General features: G+C 41.6%; 1 protein-coding gene across 1 annotated transcript in view; it reads right to left on the bottom strand.

Moving 5' to 3' along the window:
* Nucleotides 1-869: 869 nt before the first annotated feature.
* Nucleotides 870-15,714, bottom strand: part of VAT1L (vesicle amine transport 1 like) — a 57,028-nt gene continuing 42,183 nt past the window's right edge. The window contains exons 8-9 of the mRNA XM_071440267.1: nucleotides 5,675-5,758; nucleotides 870-3,722 (exon numbers count right to left, since the gene is read on the bottom strand). Coding sequence (XP_071296368.1) covers nucleotides 3,624-3,722; nucleotides 5,675-5,758 — 183 coding nt within the window. The 3' untranslated portion in view covers nucleotides 870-3,623. The remainder of the gene's footprint in view (nucleotides 3,723-5,674; nucleotides 5,759-15,714) is intronic.

The following is a 15,714-nucleotide window of genomic DNA, read 5'->3' as shown; positions in this document are numbered from 1 at the left end:
CAAAAGGCTATGGCTGTTTGCTTTCAGCCTCATCCTGACCCCATCATTATGGATGCACTGATCATTACTGGCTTATTAAAGCTTAAAAACAGAGGGCAGAAATTTACTCTTCACACTCAGCACTGTTCCTAAGAGCTTTGAGATTATAGAGCAGATTTGGTAACTACTGAAGTGAGATTTTCCAGGGACATCACAGGCTTTGGAATGTGTCCTGCAGGACTAAAATGAACCAAAGCCCACACTCCCTCTTTGTTTCGATATTAAACTGAAGTTCATTCACTTCTTTGCCTCGTGTAGGGAGACCTTTAAAGCCATGGACTCCAGTGCAGGCTGGAGATGACTGTAGGGCTTGGTAACCATCACCAGTTCTTCCAAAGACATGGAGCCCTGGGTTGAAACCAAGGCCCAGGAGAGTGGGATTCAAAACTCAGTCATGTCCTCCTGCTTTCTATAAGCTCATCTGGTGATGATGGCTTTTGGATTCTATTTTAAGATTATTCCGTTAGGGAGTTCTAATTTCTGAAAGGAGCTATCTCTCTGAGGGTAACCTTTGTGGCAGTCTGAGTCTTCGTTTCTCTTTGTTTTAAAATACACTTCCCTAAACACTTAGTAAAAGGTGTCCATATAATGTTTTGAATTTCTTAGACTGTGACATTCAAAATTTTAGATCTACAATGTTAATGGTCTGTAAAGCAGCACACAGCAGTTTTAATAACCTCGATTTACTCTGTAATAGTCAAAATTATTTGTATATCCCACAGTGACCAAAATGGAAAATATGACCCCCTCACATTTTCCTCTTAAGCAGTTCCAAGTCAGCAGTTCCCTAAAGTGACAATAATACTAGAATAAAACATAGAGACCAAGGATAATGCTATGCTCAACATTTTATTTATATTTTTGTGTAAACATAATTTGCTTTGTAGGCACAATATAACAAAAGCTCTAAAGCAACAAATACAATTAAACAGTGTTTCAGTTCACTTCAATCAGGCTTAAGTTAAAGAAGCTTTCACAGTTCCTTTAAGGCAAATTGAGAAATAATTTGTTTCACTTGAAGAAACTATCCAATTGTCTCAGAGTTGTTTAAACAACACTGTCAGTAGTAATCACAACCCTTCATTTCTGCTACAGTAAGACTTGGTCAGTAAAAGCCTTTTGGCTTCACCAGTTTGACCAGCACAGGCTCCACCCCTGCCAGTGTGACACTACTGCTTGTGGTCTCCTGAAAGGTACTTAGGGCTTGTGGGCCAAATTCTGCTAGCACACACCCTGCTTCCAGAATGGATGCCTGGAAAACTTCCATTCATATCAGCAGCAACCTCCCTGCATGCTCTATTGATAGCAGTAAAGCACAGAGCAGAGTTTAGCTTGCTGATGGTCACCCTCAGCTGCGTTGCACTCAGGTACTTCCAGCAGCACTCCTTTGTACTCACTGCAATTACCTGATATTCTGCTGACCAGAAAATGGCCCTAAAATTGGTGTGAATTAGCATGAAGAGTATTTTTTGCCTTGCTAACAAAACCAGAAAGAACTAGCCAAAAATTATGTGATTGTTGTCCCTGTGGTGTCTGTGGCCATGACCAAGATCACCCATATTTGTCTTGCAGGGTAATTTCGAAGCAGAGCCCACCAGACTGTGGTTTAGAACAGAAGAATGGGTTTGCTATTCTGCTTGCCCTACTAATTTAAGGCCTTGAGAATGCCACTTACTGCCAGCTCGAAGGTCACCAGCAATATTGCTCACTTTGGCATCAAATCAAAATTCCTAGTTATGTTAAGGTCTGTTGCAGGACAACATCATTACACTAGCTGCAAAACAAAATTGGGCATGTTTCCTACTGCTGTCAGCTGATGAGTCATGAAAACCTAATGGCCCTTCTTAAAAGTCCAACTGGCAAGCCCAATAAATGGAAAACTCTCGCTGAATACATATTTTCTTCTGTGGATAAAGTCCCTGTTTGGGCCCAAAATGGCACTGGAAGTATAGGAAAGTCCAGCTTGAAAATAAACTCAACTATAATGAAGTGAAGAGAAAAATGAAGTTCTGGTTGGATCAATAGTTCAACAGCTTTTTGGCATTTTTCCCCACAGTTATTTCTTGCTGTTATTTTTGAATTTGTTTGACCCAAGGGGAACTCCTTCAGAATGAACCATCTGCACAATTATCTGACAGCGACTTCATGAGCACAGTGTAAAGAGATGGACATTAATACTCAGGCAGCAAAACCAAACAAACAGAGAAAACCTAACCAGAATCTTCTAAAACCACACATAAAAGTCATCCAGACCCAGAAGTCCTCCCACACTGAGAAAACCCTGAGAAGCCCCCACTTTTCATTTTTCTGTATTAATTTTTAACTTCTATCGTAACATGCTACTTGTAGATTTGGGTGAACAGCTAATCATGTCTGGGTAAACACCTTCTTTTGAAAAAATAAATATTAATTTGAAGCTGTAGGCATTATGCAAGGTCTCTGCCAGTCCTTCAGCATTTCTACTGTATGTGATCACAGTAATTTTAAAATAACTGTTTTAACAAGATAGTTGAGGACCTGAGTAGCTGCTGTTTGGATAGGGGAAGGACGTGGAAAAAATATTTACTTTTTTCATGTTTAGATATAGTTTCCACTAGTGGGAGGTAGATAAGACTAGCTGGTCTTTGAATACTTGATCCTGTAAATAATTATAAATGTAACTGTACATAAGGAGCAGAGCTTTTGATAGAACAATTCACCTAGATAGAAGTTATCCCTGTACATGATTGGTGGTGGGATTAAGGCCTAAACCTCATTTTTTACAGGGTTAACTTCTGCAGGAGTTCAGCTCCAGCCTGACAGCTGACCACACATTAGCAATTTCAGAGCAATAAACTCCATCACCGAATTTCTTTCCACATCCTGATAAGTGATCCTTACCAATGCAATTTAAAAATGAAATTTAAAATTGGTTTGAATTTGACATATGAGTCAGTATGTCCTTACCAGAAGATGTTGATCAAAGCCTCTCAATTAATGATTTCTTGCACAATTTCAGATTCCATGATTCTAGATGAGGTACTTTTGAAAATTAATATAGGATTGCTTGTGAAATGATGAAGTATGACTGAGGAAAATAAAAAGCAATCTTTGTTGCAACTTTTATTTGTGGTTCATTAAAGGAAAACCATTTTAACACTGAAAATCCAGAAATAGAAAATTATCCCTCCAGTTACTAGAATCTTTCAGACAGCAAGTAGGGATTTATTTTTTTTTTTACTGTTTCCAACTTGCAAAAAAAGCCCAAACCTCCCAAATAATTTTATGCAAGATGTTGGAATTTGCATGAGAAAGATGCCCATCTAAAATTACACAGTAAGTTAATAAGGCTTTCAAACAAGAACAGAAAAATCCATGGGACTCCTACAGGGAAACTGGGCATTACACAGAAACGTGGTAATACTGCACTGGATGAGAATGGCACTTGAGTTCAAAACAACAATGATCAACAGCTCATAGCTCAGCTGACTGCAAACAAATACAACACACACTGTACTACAGCATTTGTTCACTGATGCACAGAAGAGATTTCCCAGTCTTGCTCCCTTCTCCTGTCGGCTCCTGCTGCTGCCCAGCTCTGGCTGCTACTGGATGAAGGGCATGCGCTCCTTGTTCTCGTTGTCGCCCTCGTGGTCCTCCTCCTCCTCGCCAGCCTCGCTCGTCTCCGTGCTGTCGTTGGCCATCTGCACCACGAAACACCAAGGACATCACAGCACCTTCCTCAGCCCTTGCTCCTCCTCATTTCAGCTGGATTCACTGCATAAAGCCACTCAGGAAGCTCAAGGAGACAGGGCTGCCACAGCAGAGTGAACGTTCTGTCTGTGCACAGCCCCGGCACCACTTCCAGCCAAACCTGCAAGCTGCTCCCCCACAGCTCACAGCTCTATTTCCTAACAGAAGGCTTCTGGAGGACAGCTGCACACGGGGACTCTGCTCTGTGCACTTGTAGTAAACTGATAGTAAGGGCCTCGGATAGGAAACACAGCTGTGTAGGAAGTTTACAGAACGTGGCACCTCTGGGTTACAACTCCTGCACCTGCTCTAATGGATGGCCCCACCTGAGGCACAGTGTGAAAACTCAGGGGGCAATTTCCTTTCTTTTATATGTTAAAAACCCAATGAAACTTTACAAATATAGATGCTGCCAGGATACACCCACGACAGAGTGAAGATCCCAGATCATACAGGAGTGGGAAGAAACTGCATTTTCATATTTTACTGAAGAAGCCTGCACAGGCAGTACACAATTGCAGGAATCTGTAGCTCAGAGCAGCATTTAAGGAGTACACAGTGGTTTTTTCACCTGGAAATATTTATTACAAGCTGTGTAAAGGTGCAGGACCTTCCAGCACTTCACCCTGTCAGTGTAACAGGTCTGTGGAGGCACAAGAGTCTGGCTGACTGCATGGGGGTAGTTTAACAGCACACATTGGTGTGACTGGATTCTATTATACACCCATGTCACCTCTCTTAGGACACAAGAAGATTCTTGTATTAGCTCATAACTACTTCAAAACCAAATAAGCAAGGGACCCATTTAATTTTTGAAGAGAAATGCAATGATGTTCCTTCTCTGATTGATTATATTATTATTAGTCCTCTCTTAGGACACAAGAAGATTCTTGTATTAGCTTATAACTACTTCAAAACCAAATAAGCAAGGGACCCATTTATTTTTTGAAGAGAAATGCAATGATGTTCCTTCCCTGATTGATTATTAGCCTCTGGTGGAAATAAAAATCTCAAACACAGCCTGATTTCAATGCAGAAAAACCATTGCTCTGAAGTTACCCATATTTTTGAGTTAACACCCTTTGATGAAAGTGTATTGTTCCACAATGTGAGGTCCTCAATGCCTTCCTTTCCCTTGCAGAGTGTTTGTATGAGACTGGGGGGCAGTTTCAGAGTGAGTAAGAGCTTAACTCTAGGTCTAGGTTCTTTTCTTTTGAAACAGAAGGTTTCTCAGATCTGAAAGCAAACTTCACACATCAGTATTGATTTAAAGTCAGGTTTGCATTACCTTCTTTACTGCTCTTTCCTACACCATCAGTGAATGCTCAGGAGAGCCTGGCTTTCATTTACTACTGCTCTCTAAAAGGTTTCTGGACCATCCTAAGTGCTCCAAATCTAGTGGACCAGAGCTCCATCATGACTATCTTCCCTCAGGATATTTCTGGACATATTTATGTGTTATACTTCATATATTACACTAACCAGTAAACTAAATTCCTACCAAAAGTATACTCTAACTTTACTGTGGGAATCAGAAAGCACTTTTATGTTTGCCCACTGCAGCAATATTGACTGGGCTTTTTCCTGTTCAATCCACCTATTAATACACGATTTTTTTAGTTGGAGAAGTGTCTGTTTGTTTTCCTCACAAGGGCAGAAAGAGACTTGGCAGTTTTACCCCAGTCCAACACTTGCTGGCTCATTTTTGGAGAAGCAGAGAGTGATTCAGTAGAGAGAAGTAACTGCTGGCACTTCAGCAAGTACATTTCACTTGGGTTAAATACAGAATTTATGGTTATTGGTGGTGTTTGGGTGCTACAGATTTAGAAGAAATCAGTGTCAAAAAGGGACATGTGGGACATGTGTCCAGCATGTGTACATCATGTCTGTGCTGTGCACTCACCAGGGGAGTGGGTGCTTTCTCCACATCCAGAATGAGTTTCCCTATATTTCCTCGGTCATGGATTCTCTGCATGGCCTCCTTCACCTGAAAGAAAGATCACTATTGATAATTTCCAGTCACACCATGAGAGAACCCTGAGTCCCTCCCTTCCAAAACCTGTGAAACATTTGCCATGCTCTGTGCAAGGTCACTCAAAGAGCTGCTTGAGAAAAGACCAAGAGTTAAACATTTTTTAGTGACTTTGTAAGGCCTGGCTTTTGCATTGTGTCTGCCAAAATGGGATGTGAGTCCTGAGGACAGCCTCTGAATAGCAAACCACATCCATAAGGTTAATGCAGAACCAAAGTGATGGACAACTGAGGTGCAGGGAGAAACACAGGCTCAGAGAGGTAATTCTAAAGGGGTGCTCATTGCACTCCATCTTTGCAGAATATTTATCAAGACATCCTACTTTCACTGAAAGTATAAAACATTTTTCTAATTGAACTATGATGTTTTTCAATTTCTTATGGGTTACCACAGAGGAAATGCCATGCCCAGGCTATGGCTGGGATTAATGCAATACTGTGGGTCTTGTTGCCTAGGAAAACATTTCTTTTCCTATTTTTTTGTCACTTTTTTCCTTATGTTTTAAATAAAAATGTTAAATAACTGGTGTCCTACCATATCACCAAACCCATCTGTTTAACAGCTGGCTGCAATTAGTGCATGTGAGAAAGGCACAAGAACCTCTTCTTACAAGTGCACTGGAGAGAAGCTTGTTTTGATGTATGAACTTTCCCAACTCAGGAGAGCTCATTGTTGATAAATTGAATTTGTGTGTGAGTGTGTTGCACTGAATGTTTAATGAGCAGCACACAGAGCTCTTCTGAGGCCCTGGCACAGGTGCCCAGAGCAGCTGGGGCTGCCCCTGCATCCCTGGCAGTGCCCAAGGCCAGGCTAAATGGGGCTGGAGCAGCCTGGGACAGTGGAAGGTGTCCCTGCCATGGCAGGGGGTTGGAATGAGATGAGCTTTAAGGTCTCTTCCAATCTATGGTTCTATAAATCACTAAAAATTGGAAGGTGTCAAGAGTTTCCTCACTTTCACCATGGGAAACTTCAGGAACTGAAAATGTGCCCATAAAGGCCGTCCCATATCCTCCTCATGCTGCTCTTTGCCAGAATAACAGGGTCAGTTGAGACAAAAATGAATTTTATGTTAATAGGATTTAGCACCTGTGACATAGTTCTATTGAATATTTTAAGAATAATGGCATTTATGTTTGACAGAAAATGCTGAGCTGGGACCTGATGGGTCCCACAGTACATTTAAAAGCCTGAATTGGGGTCCAGGCCCCCAGAATATTCCCTGAATGTCTAATACAGAAGGAGGTATGTGATTTTTGAAGATTATACAGCATTCAACTTCCAATTAAATTGAATGGATGCTGGGCACAGCACAAAATGTCTTTCCCATCTGTCAGCCTTACTTGGGAAGCTGACTGCAGTGAACTCAGAATTGCTCCTTGAATTTTAGAGGTGTTCCCTCAATTATTAAATACCAGACTTAAGAAAAATTCTATTAGAACAAAAGAAAAATTGCACTGCAAAAGCAATGGCTTTCTAATTTAGGGCATTATTGTGAATTCACCTCAGAAAACACAATCTTATGAATCCCACTGGATAGCAGGCTGACCTCAAGGCTAGTCCACAAAATCACAATACCTTTTATGAAGCTACCTTAGAGCATAAACAACACTCAACTATCCTGTCAGACTAGCTCTGCACTGTGGATAATATTCCTTTATCCGACCATGATGCTGGAGAAGCAGCAGCTGTATAATTTTTATGTCTGTTATTACCCAAATCAAGCTTTTAGGAGGTTACAGCACAGAATAAATAACAGAATTGGAGAAATCAGCAAATACACTTGCCTGTCCACTGAAATTTATAACCAGAACATCATGTGGAAAGCAGGGCATGCAACATTTATTTTAATTTGTACCACATCGTATTTAGCAAGGCAAATTTGAGAAAATGTGCTTTCCCTGCTTTTTTCACAATATCAAATTTAAGCCCCTGGAGAAAGGTTCAGGAGTTGTTTCCAAGACACTTGTAAGTAACTTGCAAATGCAAACAGCAGGCAGAGGCAGAGGGAACAATAAGACTTGTAACAATAATAGTGGCTATGGAATCCAGATGGAGCTATTAAAATATATAAAAACATTGAGAAGAATTTGAAAAGCTGATACAACATCTGTGCCTTTTAGTGCTATTTGCAACTCACCTACCCAGGCAGTCCAACTCTGTCCTAGTGCAATGCCACTCAGCACTCAATGTCTGAGTTCAGAGACCAAGAGCTATTTTAGAAATGAGCAATTTTATGTTTATGGCTGCTAACAGTCCACTTGTTCAACCAAGACTGCAACTACTTGTTTCCCAAGGTGCCTATTAAAACCATTCCCTCTTCTCCTACAGGGGAGAGAAAGGATTAAAAACCTTCTTTGCTGTGCAAGTATGGTTAAATTGTTCTGCACAGACTATAGGGAAACTTTTAGGTTTTTTCTGTGCCTTTCACAGAGGGAGGAGCTTCTGTGAGTTTGTTCCCCAGTGTTTGCATATTCCTAATGAAGACAGTGCATCCTTCTGTACTTGGTTAAAACCAGACCCAGGCTTAATTGGCTGTACAGGGAGGCATGTAGAAATTCTGGAATTTTCTGGAGGTTCCCTGAAGTGGTTGATGTTTGATTCAAAATAAACATCCCTTCCAGCAGAAAGAATCACAAGGGTTTCCCTCTTCTTACAGCATTCTGTAAGAAGAATCCCTGAATCTCTTTTCACCAATTATTCCACATTGGTTGCTATATTGTTTGCATTTGTCAGCTCAAAGCCAAGTAAATGGATTTTACTTTTGTTTATCTGGATGAATTAATTGAAATTATTCTTGTGCAGTATCAGCCTCAGAGGGCTCTTGGATTGGAAACAGTGCAAAGGGGTGTTTAGTGATATGAGGAGTTTCCACTGGAATAAAGGACAAAACTCCATTGTCCTGTGCTTGCTTTCAGTATGGCCCAGCCCTGAGAGGGTCTGTGTCTGACCTAGTGCCAAAATACAGATTTTAGCCTCGAGAGCCCCCAGACTGACACAATTTCTATCAAAGCTCTGCAATGGAACCAGAACTATTACACATTAGTGGACCACTGGTCCTGGCAGTGATACACTGAATTAATATATATTGATATATATATAGATGTATCTCTCAAGAAAACTCATATTTCAATTTCTGTTCAGTTAATGATTTGCAAAGTGTTTATTTCATTGAAAACAAAAGTGAATCCTGTACAATAACAGTCATAAACTATCCCCCACTACTGAACACAGCACCTGTGTATGCACTGGGAGCATGGTATGATATTATTGCAGTTACTCTGTCTTTAGTGAGCTGACAGCGATTTTCCTTCAAAGTAAAATACAAGCTTGCATAGAAAAAAGAGAATAATAATTATGTCAATTTCTTCCTTCTACATAGTAAAGTAGTAATAATAGCAGATAGTGAAGCACTACCAGCTTTCAGGAATCACAATATACCCACAAATGACTTAGAGAAGTTTAATGAAGTCTCTGTCATGCTCCTGACTAATTTGCAATACATTTCAGTTTGAGAAATATAGGTTACAAAAGCTCCAAATTAAGCATGTTATTACCTGTAACCACTCTGACCAGACAAAAAGGATTTTCCTATTGAAATTAAAAATAGCAGGCACTACACAATTTTTATCAAACAGTACCTGCAATGCTAAAACAATGAAAAGCAAGGTGTATTCCAAACAGAACAACTAACATAACATGCTGGCATTGTATTTGCATATTTACAGCCAGCTTCTGATTACTCTGCTTTTCCACAGCTTTTGATGTCAGGGTGTAAAACCAGTCCACTGAAAATCAACTAAAAGACTCTTTTTTTCCCTGAAATACATACTGTACCCCTGCCTTAATTCTTTTTTCTCTATGTTCTCCTTGGATTTCTCTTGTTTGTTTTTAGTTTTCCAGGTGGAATCAATAACTGGGGCAGATTTCTTGTCTGGCTTTTCATCTTAAGTCTTTCATTTCAGGTCTCCACCTCTGCTGTCCTGGTTCCTTTTCCTTTGGAAAGTTCCTGAATAGAGACACTTTCCTGGGTGCAAGTCTGATCCTCTATGAATAATAGATGCCTGAAACAAACAATTATGCTCCAACTTTGTACTGCTATAGTCAGGCCCCCACTTACTTACCCATTTTACTACCAAACTAATTTGTTGTCTGCTTGCACTCAAAATCAAGAGCCAACAGTAATCTCTACTGACGTATTCATAAATTCTTGCTGACATTCAGTTGGCTCTGGAACTTCATTTTGCTGTTAGAACATAGCAAGAGCAGTCTACTGCTTTATAAATACAGGGAAATTTAAGTGGGAAATGTATTACTAATTATCTGCTGCACCATTTCTCAGTGTGAAAGAGAAATGCAGCCTACCTAAGAAATGGATGCTATTTTCAAGCCTTCGGATGTTATTTTAAACATAATGATCCATTTCTGCATGTGGCTCCTACAAGGAACCAGTCTCAGGAGTAAAATGAAAGATCCTGGGAGCTGGATCATGAAACCGCTGGCTCTGCCAGCATAACACACTGGGGGCTTCAGGCCCACGTCAGTCATGTGGAGTTTGGGAGGGAGAAACAATGAAGGCAACATGCCATGGAAAAGCTTCCTAGTGGAAATGTCACAACACAATGTTTTCATCATCCTACATGAAGCTGTTTAGCTCAGTAATGTGATTAATTTTATTAATATTTTTTTTCTTTTTAGTGAAGTTCTACATTTACTTCAGAAAAAAGAAAAGCCCTTGAAAGACACTGGTGCAGAACAGTGGATTTTCTTTAGCTGCATGAGGTTGGATGCAGTCTGTTGCACAAACTCCCATCTACAGATTACAGTTCCATTTTTGCAGACAACTTCTTTACCCCCTCACTGTCAGTGAGGCAGGTTTATTGGCAGAGGGCTTTGCCCTTTCTTTTCTTGAGGCCCTCTGATGACAGTGTTATTCCCTGAGGTATTTGAAAGGATTTCTACTCACAATAAAGGAATCCTTCACTCCCCTTTTGATAAATCAGGCCATGGTATGAAAGGCTAAAGAATCTTATGCTAAGATTACAAATTTAATCCACATCAGGAGTGATATTAATTCAATTATCTCAGTGTAATCTGTAAAACTCCCCAGTCATTCCAACACTGTATCATCACGAGCTGTCAAAAAGGTTATCAGCACCCAAAGCAAACATCCCTCAGTACCAGATGGGCACAGTGAAGCAGAGCATCAGTTCAGCTTATGATCTACAATTGCAATTTTCCCTCTCATTAGTTCCACACCTTTAGGTTCAAGATTTCTGTTTATTTTTATACATCATCTCAAAGAATCACCTTTCATCCTCTGCTTACACACTGAAAATGTCCGAGCCTTCCAAGCATGTCATGACTGTTCCCTTCTAGCCATGAAATAATCCCCTCATAAATTTTAAGCTGTGCTGCACACATCAGCCTAAAGCCCTGCTTTTCCAGCTACACCCCCCCTTTAATCCTTCAGCTGATTCTTCAGACCAAAAGCAAAAACAAAAGGAGCAACATTCACTCCCTGCATCCGGCCACCAACCCAAGTCCCTTCTGCCCACACCCCCTCCTGTGAACACTTCTGCCCAGTATTATTTTTAAACATCCATTTTTTGGTGGTTTTTTCACATAATAGAGTGTCCAACACAGACATCTCCAAAGCTGGTGCTCCAGGGATTCTTTACAGCAGTTCCCCCAATGTCAATGTCACTGCATGCCCCAAACCCAGTGACACCACTCTCCTGCTGGCTCACCCATCCAATCCTGGCTCTTGGGCAGTTTCTGAAGCCTGGACTGTGTCTCCTTGAGGGGTGTATGTCATGTCACAGAACCCCCACCTGCTCCTGCTGCAGCCTGCTCATCACAGCTGCAGCACCCAGAAATAGCAACAGCACCTTCTGACCTGCTGTCGTCATCCAGCACATTCATAATTAACTAAAAGAGGTGGAACAAAGCATTTCACCCCAGCAAAATGACTTTATCTTCAGCCTGGCTGACTTCTGTTCTCCAAAGAATATGGGAGGAAGGAGGGAGCACCCTTTAGCCTGCTTAACCATCAGAAACAGAACCATTTTTCTTATCAAAATGTTTCTGTGGTCTTTGGTTTGGAACTGTGCAAAACAGATCCAAAATCCACTTCACAGTCCCATTGTGAGGCTCATCAGAGGTCAGAATGGAAAGCACAGCATGACATCTACTTTTGGAGGAGAATTTTGAATATCCTGTATTTACAGACAGATTTCAGCCCCTGCTTTACTGGTGTAATTTCCCTGACATCACCAGGTTGCACATGAATGAGGGAGAGCAGGTACTGGGTGGAGAAAAAGGAATACCTGGAGTGTTCCATAGCCTTCAATCACTCAAACAAATGTACTGTAAATGAATATTATCATTCAAACATGGCTTTTACACAGATCAGCACTCCCTGACCACTCCTCCCAATCTGAGCATGAACTTTCCATCAGGAGAACTCAGTGTTTGCCTTACAACAGCCCAGAGAGCTCCCTCCTGCTAGCCCTGCCCTGCTCCTCTCTGTGCAGCTAAATGAAGAATTTAGCTGGTGTTTGAGTGCAGGCTCTGTCTGCCAGGGCAGAGCTGTCTGCACGAGCTCTGCTCAACAACAATTAATTCCTCTCTGAGACGCCTGCAACTGCATCATGCCTGCAAAATCACATGGACAGGTCTCCATGGTGACAGTGCCATGAGCTGTGCAAACATCAGCTGGCTAGGCAAGGTTACTTTGGCAACCCAAGTGTCACAGGTAATGATCCAAATCTCCTTCACATTTATGAAAAAATAATCTGAATTAAAAACATGCCCATTTTTCATTCCAGGGCTGACTCTGTTCTGTTGCTGCTCATAACTGGCACTATTGCAATGAGCCCAGAGCTACAACCATTAGAATTACAAACCATAATATCAAGAATAATTATTTAAGCATTATTTCTAGACAGTAATGAAGAAAAAAAGATGCATACTGCAGTTGATTCTAGCTGAGATCCCACATAAGCCAAGCTTTAATACTATAGCTTTCATTAGTGCTATAGAGCAAAATAATTTTTATCAGGCTCACTGCTGTGTTCTATTACAAAGCTATGCTGTCTTTAATATGGATTGTGACCTGCATTTTAATTGCAGATGCACTTCTCAGACCAGGAGAAGAGTTTTCTTTCATGTTTCTGGTATATATAGCTTTTAAAACTAACACTGCAGTCGCTGCAAAGAAAAACCACATCATCTGACTTGTGGATTTTGTCTGTCTGGTCTGTGGAAGGGAAGACACTGGAGGAACCAAGGGCAGCGGCTCCTGCACCTGCTGGCAGCTCTGAGGGAACCTGTGGTGTTCCACTCCCTGCAGACCCTGCCAGGCTGCCAGGGCAGGGGAAGCACTGAGCAGAGGGAAATGGAAATGGAAATGGAAATGGAAATGTCCCTTTGCAGCCACCCAGCCCTGCTGGGGAGCCTTGGGCCCAGGGAAGGGACAGCCATGGTGTGTGATTAATGCAATACAACACCTCAGCTCCCTGGGCAGCCAGACACACACGTGGCCAGCAGTCACTGCCTCCTCTGCTCACAACTCCCTTCTCCTCCCAAAAGAGGCATCTGTCAAAGCTTAGTCCTGTTGTTTTCTCCTTGATAATCTTGAAATGTCTCTCTCATGTTTATACAATATGATGTTGTGGGGTAATATTTCAGTGGGAAACATGCTGGTTTTTTTCAAAGCCTTTTTGTTTTTATTTTTTTTAAGTGAGTTTGCAATACTTCCCTTTCTCAGGCTGCCTTCTGTACAAGCTTTTGTAAAAACCTGTTTTCCTGTGTGATTAGTGACAGTTATCCTACCAGACACAGTTATTTGGACAAAGCCATCCTTTGCTGTGAAGGATTATTTCCCTTGAGAGCAATGGAGTAACCTGTATTCAGCACAGCACACTTCCCAGGGAATGATCTGCATTCCTGATAGGAATATTTCCCTTGCACTGTGTAGAAGAATAGCCAGCAGAAAAGTGCTTCTAGTGTTAAATTGCCTTATCTGCCGTGACAAAATCCTTCAATTACCTGTTTGTGTGGGAGCTGGGTACATGGGAGGCTGGCAATCCCACATCTGCAGCCAGCCTGGATTCTCCTGTCTCACCTACTCCATTAATTCTGAAGAGACCTCCCAGACTCTGTTCTCCTGGAGGCTGAGGGTATGCAGCAGCTTGCATGGCAGATGGAAAAGCAGCATAATATTTACAGGATTTTGAATAGGCTCTATTCCTGCCTGTGGTGAATGCAGCCAGCTCTTAAGATGCAGAAATTGAGCACTGAGCATATGTAGGAAGACACATCAAACTCAGGGTATGCGGGGCCCAATTTTCATAAACGCCTACATGGGCATGGAGAAAACATGGATACAATCAAAATGTAAAAATTCAGTATCACTAGCAAAGATTTTGAGCTGATTGGAGTGTTTTTCCTACAGGAAAAACTTGCATCATGAAGTCTGTTTCCATGTCACGTCACATCATGTCGTGTCCTGTCCTGTTCAAAGCCACCTGAAAGCAGAAATGATTTTATCCAACACCTCTGTTCATGCCCTGTCACACTGAACTTTTGCACCAAAGGTTTTGCCTGCACAAGTGCAAACAGAAAATACTTTCTGTCTCCCTTTCATCCTTCCAGTGCTGTTTGCAGCTGCAAACAGCAGCAATGGCCTCTATTCCCTCCTGCTGCCTGTCAGTGAGGAGAGACCTTTTCTCTGGAGTACCTTTTAGCCTCTCTGTATGTTGCCATGGCAGCAAGACTAAAACCAGACCCAAGATGAGAAAAATGTCAAAGGAATAAAAACTGATGCTACAGGCAAACTGAGAGTCCTCCCTTGGCTGCTGAAGATACCTATTAAGTGATACATCTTCTGCATGGAGAGCTACAGCTGCAGAGCTGTGCTGCTTGCACTCCTTCCTTATTCCTGCGAGCTCCTGCTGACGTCAATGAGTATTTGTTTTGTCTCAGTAAAATTCAAAGAAAAAGAGATTTAAAGCCTTGTAATTACAGAATAACTGAGCCAAATCTTGCCAGCCTTTACTTACAGAGTCAACAGGGATAAAGGAGGAAAAAAAGGCAGAATCAACAACAAATTAAATATTTAGAAGTACTAAAGAGCAGTGCCTAGATTATCAGTTTGGTGGGAGCTTTTCTACATGATAAAAGAGGAGAAGAGGCTGAAATTTGATCCATCAACACAGGGAACTCCAGCAGGTTAGGACAGCTCAGGGGCATTCAGCATTGATAGCTGAAAACAAACTTTTATTTGCAGTAAAGTGCTATAGAATTTCTGTGGGACTGTGCATTATCTCAGAAACTGCATGGAGCCAGAATGGATTTGATTTACTCAATTTGATTTACACTGGCACATCTTTTCTCAGCAACACTTACTATTAAGATAAGCTTGAAGAAAGTAATATTTTTCCTGCATTACTATAGGAAATGATTACCTTATTCCTTTCAGAGTCAATTGATTACCAAAATTCCTTTCAGGGGTAGAAATTTGATGATGAAATCCCTGGAACATATTTGAGCTTGAGAGAAGACACATCCTGTGAATCAGGATGCAGCTTTGGGGTCCTCCACTGGTATTTCTTTTAGAGCAGCAGCAAAGCCAGAACCCCTACTCTATTCCTGTGAGCCACTGGCTCCCCAGGGCTGGCTGGACCTTTGGAATCGATGGTAGAAATTACAGAAGCATGGTCCCAATGCTAGGAAAATGGTTTTGAGCACATCAAAGCCACAAGTAGAGGAGCTCAGAACTGGTCCCCTGCACGGTACCTTTCTGGCATTAATGCATCTTGTAGGGAATTGCAGCCAGGTGTGCACACAGGGATGCCCCAGACACCCCTGAGGCTTGGGGAGTTCAGAGATGCTGGTCTGCAGCAGCAGCT

The sequence above is a fragment of the Agelaius tricolor genome, unplaced genomic scaffold, assembly GCF_023055355.1.
Source record: "Agelaius tricolor isolate 1412-34295 unplaced genomic scaffold, bAgeTri1.0.p SCAF_15, whole genome shotgun sequence".
Classification (NCBI taxonomy): Eukaryota; Metazoa; Chordata; class Aves; order Passeriformes; family Icteridae; genus Agelaius; species Agelaius tricolor.
This window is presented reverse-complemented; position numbering and strand designations above follow the sequence as displayed.